At 36.6% G+C, this 12,216-nt stretch overlaps 1 protein-coding gene across 3 annotated transcripts in view; it reads right to left on the reverse strand.

Annotated features, from left to right (window-relative positions):
• Positions 1-12,216, reverse strand: part of PEX1 (peroxisomal biogenesis factor 1) — a 47,246-nt gene that overhangs the window by 12,596 nt on the left and 22,434 nt on the right. For all 3 annotated transcript variants that reach the window (XM_019443304.2, XM_019443305.2, XM_019443306.2), the window contains exons 11-16: positions 11,739-11,835; positions 9,900-10,070; positions 8,326-8,480; positions 3,090-3,279; positions 2,720-2,886; positions 1,153-1,287 (exon numbers count right to left, since the gene is read on the reverse strand). In XM_019443304.2, coding sequence (XP_019298849.1) covers positions 1,153-1,287; positions 2,720-2,886; positions 3,090-3,279; positions 8,326-8,480; positions 9,900-10,070; positions 11,739-11,835 — 915 coding nt within the window. The remainder of the gene's footprint in view (positions 1-1,152; positions 1,288-2,719; positions 2,887-3,089; positions 3,280-8,325; positions 8,481-9,899; positions 10,071-11,738; positions 11,836-12,216) is intronic.

The raw sequence follows: 12,216 nt of genomic DNA on the forward strand, positions 1-12,216 counted from the left end.
ATCGGACCTCAGACCATAATGACAAATCCGTGGCAGCCTGAGGCACTACCCAAAGCTGTATGCTACTGTGTCCCTTAATTACTACATGCACCTTTGGAGAAAACTCAGGCACAGTGTGGCCCACGTGAGGATGAAATACAGCCAACAAGGAACAGAGCTATAAAAACCCAGCTTCCTGTCTCAATGTGGTCTCCAGCCCCTAGTCTTCTAGGTTTTCTCCTCCCTTCAGGTACAGTTTGATTTTTTTATCTGAGTATTTATACATAATTCTATTTTATAATGTCTTATTATATTTATATATATTAATATAATTTATAATTCTAGTTTATTATATTTATAAAATTTTATATATTTATATATTAAAGAACTTATAATTCTATTTTATAATTGTTTACCTTAAGACTATCATAAGCTCTACAAAAAAGAAGTGGCTCATTATCCAATTTCCCACACAGCTTTCACTAACAGATGGATAGCTGCTACTCGTTTTCCAAATATGAGACTAACCTACAATCCAGAAACATAAATGATGTTGGCAAAGATATGGAGAAATAGGTACACTCAGCATTGCCAGAGGGGATAGAAAATGATGCAGTCACTGGGAAAAACAGTCTGGCAGTTTCTCAGAAAGTCACACACAGAATTAGCACATGTCCCAGCAACTATGCTGCTAGGTACACACTCAAGAGAAATGAAAACCTATGTCCACAGAAAAATGTGTACACAAGTGTTTACAGCAACATTATTCCTAAGAGCCCAAAGGTGGAAATAACCCAAATATCCCCCAATGATGAATGGATAAAAAACTCACATACCCACACCATTAATTATCACTCAGTTTTAAAAAGAACTGAAGTACTGACACATAGTACCACTTGGATAAACCTTGAAAACATGCTAGGAAGCCGGTGACAAAACACGACATGCTGCATGACTCCTTTTACATGAAATGTCCAGAACGGGAAAATCCATAGACAGAAAGCAGATTAGTGGCTGTCAGGGGCTCGGGGGACAGGGAACAGGATGAAAACGTTTTGAAGTAAGAGAGACGTGGTGGTTACATAGCACTGTAATTGCATTACACACCACATAACTTTGTTAAGTAAATTTACCTCGATAGAAAAAAGAAGAAAAGATAAATGCAAAACATACCTTGATACTAATAAAATTCATTCCACTCTCTCGTGCAACTACTCCAGCTAGTAAGGTTTTTCCTGTCCCAGGAGGACCATACAGCAGTACTCCCGTTCTTTGTCGTATGGGCAAGTTTGCAAATAGTTCTGGGTACTGAAAAATATAGAACTATGATCAAGAGCTAAGTCTAAAAAAATAACTAAGGAGCAGCCCAAGTCAATGTACAGAGAAAAAGTATTCAGCTTGTTAGTAACTGCCACCTTTATTAACAGGATAAGGACAGAAAATAAAATTCCTACTCAGTACATAAGTTCAAAGGAATTACCACAGATTTTTTACCAACTGGACCATGGAATACATTCTACATAAAGTGGGCACAACTGCATCAGAACTTCTTTGTGTTTTTTTCCTGGCTTTTAAAAATATTATAAAAAGTACATTAAGAAAATAAAAACAATCTTTTAACAAGTAGATTGCCTTCCCCTTGTATGGTTCACAGGGCAAGTTATGATAACTATGCATATTCAAATATACTCCATCAAAGAAAGAAAAATAGAGAAGTATGTGTAATGATAACAGTAAGCTCTCCCAAGAGTCTCCATGCTAAACAAGCGACTGACTGCTTCTAAATTACCAAAGAGCAAGAAGACTGTGTCAACAGGCGAGCCAGACATCAGGCTACTGTCAGCAATATCCTGGATTCCTCTGTGAGAAATGCCTGTTGAGTTCCACCTGCTGACAAAATTCTAACCCCGTCCCTACCTCCATTCTGATGTGAAGAGGCCCCAGAGTCAGCTATCATGCAGAGAGTCTCTGCGCATCTGGTTTCCAATGCCCAGACTCAGCATTTGGCATCATGATGCTGCTGGCAAGTTATTCCACGCCTGCATTCTCTCTGACAGGCTTCAACCTGCAGTCCTGGGCTGCACTCAATGTGTCCCAGGCCCCACTGGCCACACTTCCAGGACTTGCCATCTAGTTACATATAACTGAGGTCCTTACTCACCCATATCTTTATCTCTCTGCATGGATCCCTGATCTCATGCAATGATACTCATTTCTCTGGTTTGTGGTTCAAATGCACTACCACCTAGATTCTGAACAATTTACCTCTGCCCCCTTTATCCTGCCACCTGCTTGGTCTATGCTGCCTGCTAACTCTATCTTTCCAGGACTGACACCCAGAGTCTGGAAATCTGGCTTACTCCATCAGTTCTGTGGACCTACATGACTCTTTCAGCTTATTTCTACCCATTTTTGTTCAAATCCCAGCTGACAGTTCATCTTGCTTTAGTACAATCTGAATGATTCAAGCAAAACACAAGAATTGTGAAATTCACATCAAAATATATTTACTGTAAATATCATCCCAGCTTTCTAAGTTTCTTACAGGCAAGGACTTTATCAAATACTTTAAAAAATCCATTAGAGTGCGAAAAATAGTGCTGGCATTTATTTGATAACTCAATAAAGTTTTCTTTAACCAAACTGAGAGTAGGCAAGTCAACACATAAAGCCATTCAGTAATTCTTCTGGGATACTTGATTTTTTCTTTTTCTTTTTTTCTTTTTTTTTTTAAAGTTACCTTGGCTGGTAACTGGATAGTATCCATGAGTATCTGCCGAACTTCATGTAATCCACCAATTTTATCCCAGCCCAGGTCCCTAGGTTTATGCAAGTTGACGTTTCGCAGAGATGCAGGAAGAAATCCTTGGAGAGCCTTTTGGAAGTCCAATGTTGTTAAAACTAATTCTGTTTAAAAATAAACACAACTTTTGGTAGTCACGTCTGTGTATGAATCTTCAAAATATGCTACCATCTTAGCTGGAGATGCCGATTTTCTACTAAACTGCTTATATACTAAAATAGAATATATTTAATACTTACATTAATGGATGTTAACATTCCTCTGCAACGGAACAATTTCAGATTTTGGTTTGAATAAGAACACATACCTTCTCTGGTGGATATGCTCTGGTGAGAGAGATGAAAATGTATGGCTCGATCCACAAGCATTGTAAAATCTCTAGCCACAAACCCTTCAGTTCGTTTAGCTATACAATGCAGGTCAAGATTAGTGAACTTGTTTACATCAGAGCCCAGTTTATTTTTTATTACATTATGTAGCATTTCACATCTTTGCTCCTAAAGAAAAAACACAAAATTCGATTTCTAATTTTACTCAAATGTAAATTTTAGTACATATATTTTGAAAAAATCAGGTTGAATAATCTACGGTGACAGAAAGCAGACGAGTGGTTGTCTGCAGATTGAGTGGGGGGGCGGGGCGGGGATTGCAAAGGGGCACCAGGAAACTTTTGAAAGTGATGGCAATGTTTGCTACCTTAACTGTGGTGATGGTTTTATGGTCTATACATATTAAGTGGTGTATATACAATATATAATGTATATACATGTTAAAACTGATCAAATTGTACACTTTAAATACTGAGTTTGTTGTCTTCAAATATACCTCAATAAAGTTGCAAGAAAAAAAATCACATTGATAAACGATTGCTATTTCTTTCTCCAGTAAGAAGCCTTTTTAGTAACATTTGGTTCAAGAGTGGCTTTTGTTGTTGTTCCTATAAAACTTACTTCTAAAATGACATTCAATGACCAATCCCACTACCATTGTGTTATGCTTAATAATAGGTATAATACTTTCTTTTTTCAATAACAGTTAATTAGCACAGGGCCTGAATATTTAGGATAAAAATTTTAAAGGGGAGGTTAAGGGGCGCCTGGGTGGCTCAGTTGGATAAGCGTCCGACTTCGGCTCAGGTCATGATCTCAAGGTTCATGGGTTCAAGCCCCACGTCGGGCTCTGTGCTGACAGCTCAGAGACTGGATCCTGCTTCCGATTCTGTTTCTCCCTCTCTCTCTCTCTCTGCCCCCTGCTGATCGTACTCTATCTCTCTCTCTCTCTCTAAAATAAATTTTTTTCAAAAAAATTTTTCAAAAAAAATTTTTTTTTTTAATTTAAAGAGGAGGTTAAAATGTGTTTGTCAGTCCTAGAACATTCTTCTTTGAGCTTCCTGCCTCTAAAACCTTCATGAACAGAAGTCTCCAAAGGGGATGATGGACCATATGTGCTTGTGATATTGTGATTCATAATAAGAAACATATATTTGGTCTTTGTCCTGTTTCTAGCACAGATATCCTAAAACCCTTAGAATTTCCTAAGTGATAAGAGTGATAAAAGTGTCTTGATATTCACAACACACCAGAGTTTATGTTAATGAGGTGATTTTCAGAAAGCACCTAAGGATGGGGGGCTGGTGGCCAGGGAATCAACCATAAATAGAGGGTTGAAACTTGCAGCCCCACCTTTTGGTTCCAGGAAGGGGAAACCTCCAGGACTGGAGGTTGAATTAACTGCAAACGGCCAAAGATTTAATCAATTGTGCCTATGTAATGAAACCTCCACAAAAACCTAAGCCACCATGCCAGGACCTAAACTTCACAAGGAGAGAAGCAACTTTGTGAGAATAGAACCTCACCCTATGCATCTCTTCATCTGACTATTGATTTGTATCCTTTAATAGCCTCTGTAATAAACCAGTAATCTACTGAGTAAACTAGTTTCCTGAGTTCTATGAGCTACTCTAGCAAATCAATCAAAGCCAAGGAGTGGGTCGTGGGAATCTCTGATTTATAGCCAGTTGGTCGGAAGCAAAGGTAACAAGCTAGACTTCTAATTGGCATTGGAAGTGGAGAGCAGTCTTAGAGGACTCAGCTCTTACTTAACCTGTGGAATCTGATGATATCTTGACTAGATGGTGTCAGAATTGAGTTGAATTGTAGCACACCCATCTGGTGTCTGAGAATTGCTTGGTGGTGTGAGGGAAAAACCCACACATTAGAAATGAGTGCTAAAATCATAGTGGGTAAGGAATATCAGGAGGCACCTGGGTGGCTCAGTTAAGCATCTGACTCTTCTTGATCTCAGTTCAGGTCATGACCTCAGAGTTCCTAAGTTTGAGCCCCGCATCCAGCTCTGCGCTCACAGTGCAGAGACTCTGAGATTCTCCATCTCCCTCTCTCTCTCTCTGCCCCTCCTCTGTTTGCGTGGTCTCTCTCTCTCAAAATAAATAAATAAACTTTAAAAAAAAAAAAAAGAATATCAGGGTGCTGGTAAAGAAACAATGTTTAATCAAATTTTAAAAAAACATTTATTTGGATAAAAGAGGATAAAAACCATAGGATCATTTCAATAGATGCAGAAAAAGCATTTGACAAAGTGCAACAGCCATTCATGATAAAAATCCTCTGCAAGGTAGGCCTAGAGGGAACATACTTCAACATAATAAAGCCCTTATATGAAAATCCCATAAACATCATACTCAATGGTGAAAAACTGAAAGCTTTTCCCTTAAGGTCAGGAATAATACAAGCATGTCTACCCTCACCACTTTTATTCAACATGATACTGAAATCCTAGCCACAGCAATCAGACAACAAAAAGAAATAAAAGATATCCAATTTGGTAAAGATGAAATAAAACTTTCACCATATACAGATGACATGATACCATATGTAGAAAGACCCCATCAAAAAAAATATTAGAACTAAGAAATGAATTCAGTAAAGTTGCAGGATACAAAATCAATGTATAGAAATCTGTTGCATTCTTATACACTAATAATGAAACAGCAGAAAGTGAAATTAAGAAAACAATCCCATTTACAACCACACCAAAAATAGTAAGATATCTAGTAATAAACCTAATCAAAGAGGTGAAAGATCTGTACCCTGAAAACCATAAAATACTAATGAAAGAAATTCATGACAACGCAAAGAAATGGGAAAACATTTCACACTCACAGGTTAGAATAACAGATATTGTTAAAATGTCTATACTACCCAAAGCAATCTACATATTTAATGAAATCCCTAAATCAAAATAATACCAGCATTTTTCACAGAACTAGAACAATCCTAAAATTTATATGGAACCAGAAAAGACCCCAAATAGCCAAAGCAATCTTGAAAAAGAAAAACAAAACTGCAGGTGTCACAATTCCAGATTTCAAGTTATATTACAAAGTGGTAGTAATTAAAACAGTATGGTACTGGCATAAAAATAGACACACAGATCAATGGAACAGAACAGAAAGCGCAGAAATAAACCACAATTATATGGTCAATTAATAAATATTCAATGGGAAAAAGACAGTCTCTTCAACAAATGGTGTTGGGAAAACTGGACAGCCACATGCAAAAGAATGAAACTGGACCACTTTCTTTCACCATCTACAAAAACAGACTCAAAATGGATTAAAGACCTAAATGTGAGACCTGAAACCATAAAAATCCTTAAAGAAAAAAAATATCCTTAAAGAGGGCACAGGCAGTAATTTCTTTGACATCAGCCAATGCAACATTTTTCTACATGTAACTCCTGAGGCAAGGGAAATAGAGGCAAAAATGAACTACTGGGATTACATCAAAAAAAAAAAGCTGCTGCACACTGAAGGAAAGATCAACAAAACTAAAAGGCAGCCTACTGAATAGAAGATATTTTCAAATGACACATTTGATAAAGGCTTAGTATCCAAAATACATAAAGAACTGATAAAACTCAATACCCAAAAACCAAATAATCCAATTAAGAATGGGTAGAAGACATGAACAGACATTTTTCCAAAGAAGACATCCAGATAGCCAACAGACACATGAAAAGATGCTCAACATCACTCATCATCAGGGAAATGCAAATCACAACTACAGTGAGATATCACCTGACACTCACCAGAATGGCTAAAATCAAAAACTCAAGAAACAACAAATGTTGGTGAGGATGTGGAGAAAGTGGAACCCTCTTGCTCTTTTGGTGGGAATGCAAACTGGTGCAGCCATTGTGGAAAGCATGGAGGTTCCCCAAAAAATTAAAAATAGAACTACCCTACAATCTAGTGATCACACTACTGGGTATTTGCCAAAAAAATACAAAAACACTAATTCAAAGGGATATATGCACCCCTATGTTCATTGTAGCATTATTTACAAAAGCCAAACTATGAAAGTAGCCCAAGTGTCCACTGACAGATGAATAGATAAGGTGTGGTATATACATACAATGGAGTATTCAGTCATAAGAAAGAATGAGATCTTATTATTTGCAATGACATGCCTAGAACCATAGTATAATGTTAAGTGAAATAAATCAGAGAAAGATAAATATGACTTCACTCATACACAGAATTTAAGAAACAAAGCAAGTGAGCAAAGGAAAAGGAAAAAAAAAAGGGACAAATCAGGAAACTCTTAACTGCAGAGAACAAACTGATGGTTACCAGAAGGGAGGTGGGTGGGAGCATGGGTAAAATACGTGAAGGGGATTAAAGAGTAGACTTATCATGATGACAGGGGGAATTTTATATATATATATATACACTATATATATATATAGTGTATATATACTATATATACACATTACATATATATAGTGTATATATATACATATAATGTGTATATATAGTATATATACACTATATATATAATATGTGTATATATAGTATATATACACTACATATATAATATGTGTATATATAGTATATATACACTATATATATATAATATGTGTATATATACTATATATACACATATTATATATATATAATGTACATATATACACACACACATATACAAACTGATACACATTTCTCACTAAATGCTCTTTCTTATTAAAAAGAAAAAAAAGGTAATTATGTAAGGTGATGGATGTGTTCAATTAACTTGATTGTGGTAAATTATTTCACAATGTATAAATCATATTGTACACTTAAAATATATACAAACTTATTTGTCAATTATATCTGAATAAACTGAAAAAATTCTAATTTCCATGATGTATTTACAGATTTCACCAATGGGAAATGAAGCACTTCAGAATTTTTAGGGTTTTTGTTTCCTTTTAAATGGAATAAGAAAACTTTAAGAAGAAGAAGAAATGCTTTCAAAAAAGCCTTGGAAAGTACATCGTAACATTTCAGATGGTTATAAATGGAAACTGTGCATCTAAGCACAACATGCACCAAATGTCACCTTTTTTTGAGCCCTCCCCCCAAATGTCACCTTTTAAATATCCTTAACCATAAGTTTAAAGACATAAATCATTAATAAAACTGAAAAAAGGTTTATATAAAGAGGGATATATTTCACCAATTCTCACAAGTCGTATGTTACCTGATCAGGAGGCTGAATATGTTGGACACACTGAAATATGTGAATTCCTTGAGCCGAGACGAGCAGAGGTTGCAGTGAATGCTGAGACTGGCTTGTGGCAACCAGTGCTACCAAACTTCCCATGGAAATAAACTCTTTCATTGCATCATTCAAAGCTAGAATTAAGCAATATAGTTTAGAAGCTTAGTAAATATAAACTGCTTTAAAAATTATATAATCACTAAAAATAATAACCTAAAGTCGAGCTTTAAGGTGGAGTACAAAGAGTATGGATCCTTCATACCTTTTAAATATTACATCTGCCACTCATTCATTGATTTATCTATTGAGGACCTAATATCTGCCACACTCTAACCAATCTAACGGAGGCCTAGCAGGTACTATAAACTCGATTTATAAGCTCAAAACAATGCCTAGGAGGTTCCTTACTTCTGGATCTCAGAAAGTAAACAAACAGGAGTCTCTGAAATATAGAAAGAAGATAAATTTCCAATATTGTGTTCTGTTGATTGGGCAAAATACAGTTCCCATTCCTATGACTTTCTAAACAATCTCTTTCTACCCCAGTTCTTTGTCAGAACTGAAACAAGCATTAACAATGTGTAGGAATCGTGACCTAGAAATCTGCAGCATTCCATTAAACACTACTCTAATGAGTTTTGCAGATGCTACAGGATTCAAACTGTGTGGTTAACACTATTTGCAATAACCAAGGCACTGTGGTTGCATTTTCTATCATTTCCAGATCTCAAGAACCTTGAGGCAGCCGAACGCTACCAAATCCTCCAGCAGCCAACCTGAGCTCTCCATGAATTCTAAGCTCCAGCCACGTATTCCCTAACATACCACGATTTCTTGTACCTCTGTATCTTTGCCTATGGATCACGCTTCCTGTGCTTCTTTATTAGCATGAAGCTACTTAATGCTAATTTATACTTCTCCATCAAAATTGCATTAATCTCAGTTGTTAACTCGCTCCAAAAGCCTTCTCTGATAGCTCCTTATCCACCCCTTCCCAGTCCCGGTTGAGGGTGCATGTTCCTACAGTGCCCTGTGCACACTTCCAGCAGAGCACAGCCTACCACCTCCTACTTATGCCACCCTGGTCAGTTACCTAATCTCTGAATTTCCATTTACTCACCTGTAAAAGCAGAATATTTACCTGTAGAGTACAAAACAATCCCTAGCCCAGAAAAGGCACTCAGCACATGGTAGCTGTCATTATTACTATCAGTATTCTGTACTAAAATGGTTTCCTTTTCTTTCCTCTCCTAGATTTTAAGAATAGAGACTCTGCATAAGCATTATAGAAATATTTTTCAAATGAACAGAGTAAATCTGTATACTTAAGCAATTTCTAGTAAGTATATGAGAATGAAAGGCCCCAACAGACTAATCACAAGGTTGTAGAATTTTCACATGGCTCTTATTTACCAATTTTGCTAATACAGAGGCCACAAAAGCAATATAACATATATCTGTTTTCTGAAGAAAGCAGATTTAACATTAAGACTAAAACCTCTGTCTAACCAAAGAAAAAGGCCCATGGCCACGAGTGGATGCGTTACCATTACCATGTGCAAGCCTCTGGCTCTGCGCAGCCTCAGGGCTATGCTCATGTTCTGGGAGAGCAGGCAGGCCAACAATGAGGTCAAGGTCGTCCAGCAGAACCACAGAAGGCTGCCTCCATGTCGCCTCTGAGAAAGCCAGCTCCAGGGTTTTTTGTATGTGTTCAAGCCTTTTTCCTTAATATGCAAGATATGAAATGTTATTTCAGGGCTGGTAAGTATAGGTTGCCCTTTTCAGAGCATTAGAAACGCTCAATATTGATTTAACCATGAAAATTTGATCCATATTTTGTTAATATACCAATCACTAAACTTTGATCATTAACGTGGTTTAATTAATAGAACCTCAAAGGACCCAGTAAAGTGCTGAATTTTATAAAGCTGAAAAAAGGAATATGATACTATGCATGTTATTTTTACCTGGACTCATTCCACAGAAAATTTTAGACAGCATAAAAAATTACTATCTTAAAAAATAGCAAAATAAAAGCAGGATATGGAAAAACATAAATGAAAGACTAGGGGATCAAGATTCAAATAAAATCAAACACAAATGTAGCTATCTAGAGATCCCAGAGTTGCTATATTTGAATCATACATTTGGCTTCAAACTTCCTGGTGAATTACCAAGTTTTAATTTTCAAAGAATAGAAAACATACACATTCATAAGCCAATGTAAAGAATTTCTGTTACTTAGGTCAAAAACAAAATTTTGGAGGTTCTTGGGTGGCTATTTTGGTTAAGCATTTGACTCCTGATTTCAGCTCAGGTCATGATCTCATCATTCGTGGGATCAAGCCCCACATCAGGCTCTGTGCTGATGGCATGGAGCCTGCTTGAAATTCTCTCTCCCTCTCTCTCTCTCTCTCTCTGCCCTTTCCCCACTAGCACACTCACTCATGCACATACACTATCTCAGACTTTAAAAAAAAATTATTAAAAAAATATAAATATAAAAAATAAAACAAAAATTTACATGAAGTTCAAGCATGACTCTGAGAGATGGACAGTATCTCTAAAACCACCTTTGCAACATATGAATTAATTAGTTTTTGAAGGCTATTTCTTAGTTTCTTACCATATGGTAGACATAAAACACACACACACACACATACACACACAGAGCATGGACTGGTTGGGATGACAAGGTAGAGGTAGCCAAGGGGGGAAAAAAAAGGTTACTCAAAATAAAATCTTTCCAATCTTGTTTTTTGATCAAATAGATGATAACATAAGCATTAAAGATTTTTAAAAGTACAAAAGTATATATATGGTAAATTGCAATTCTCCTCTTCACTGTCCACAGCAGAGTTTCCCTAGCAATTTAGGAATATTTACACCCATTAGAGTATATCCTAAATACAAACTTTTTCAGAATGGTCTAAGTTGGCATTTCCAGGAATATAGTCTACAAAGAGTTTTGGCTAAGAAAATAAAAGGAGGGGGACTCTCCATCAAGTATAGAGAGTTTAGAAAATTTTGCTGAAAATATTAGAAAGCTAAAGATTTAAAATTTCTAAGGAATTGGGGCACCTGGGTGGCGCAGTCGGTTAAGCGTCTGATTCTTGATTTGGGCTCAGGTCATGATCTCTGAGACTGAGTCCCACATCAGGCTCTGTGCTGGGTATGGAGCCTACTTAAGATTCTTTCTCTCTCCCTCTTCCCCTCCCCAGCTCATGCTCTCTTTCCAAAGGAAAAAAATTTTTTTTCTAAGGAATTTCAACAACTAACAGAAAAGATAAGGGAAGATTAGATATTTGTACTTACTAGATTAACAGCATGAAATAACATTTCTGCCTTTCTAGCAAAAAAGGGATTTATGTAGAGTGTTACCATATTCATACCTCGTAAAGTTTTACAGTCCACTATCTCCACATGGGCATCCAATATGTCAAATGCTTCTTTACAGACTGCCTTGGCTAAAGTTGATTTTCCACTGCCCTAGAAAATAATTGCTTCATAAGCAATATATTCAATCACAGAAATAGCTTCTGTTACTGTGGCAACCAAGACTCAGCCTCACCAATCAAGTATACACTACACAACATTCCATGTCAATTCTAACTCAATAAAGCTGGGGGTAAAAAAAAAAAAGAAAAAAAGAAAACCCACCTCCCTGGAGTTCTAGGATCACATTATGGTGCGTGACATTTAGCATAAAGTAAACTAACAGGAAGGACTGAAACTCTAGACTCAGGAAGTTTTAAATTTTTTTTTTTTAACATTTTATTTATTTTTGAGACAGGGAGAGACAGAGCATGAACAGGGGAGGGTCAGAGAGAGGGAGACACAGAATCCGAAACAGGCTCCAGGCTCTGAGCT

The sequence above is a fragment of the Panthera pardus genome, unplaced genomic scaffold (assembly GCF_024362965.1).
Source record: "Panthera pardus isolate Hobbes unplaced genomic scaffold, ASM2436296v1 HiC_scaffold_8, whole genome shotgun sequence".
NCBI lineage: Eukaryota > Metazoa > Chordata > Mammalia > Carnivora > Felidae > Panthera > Panthera pardus.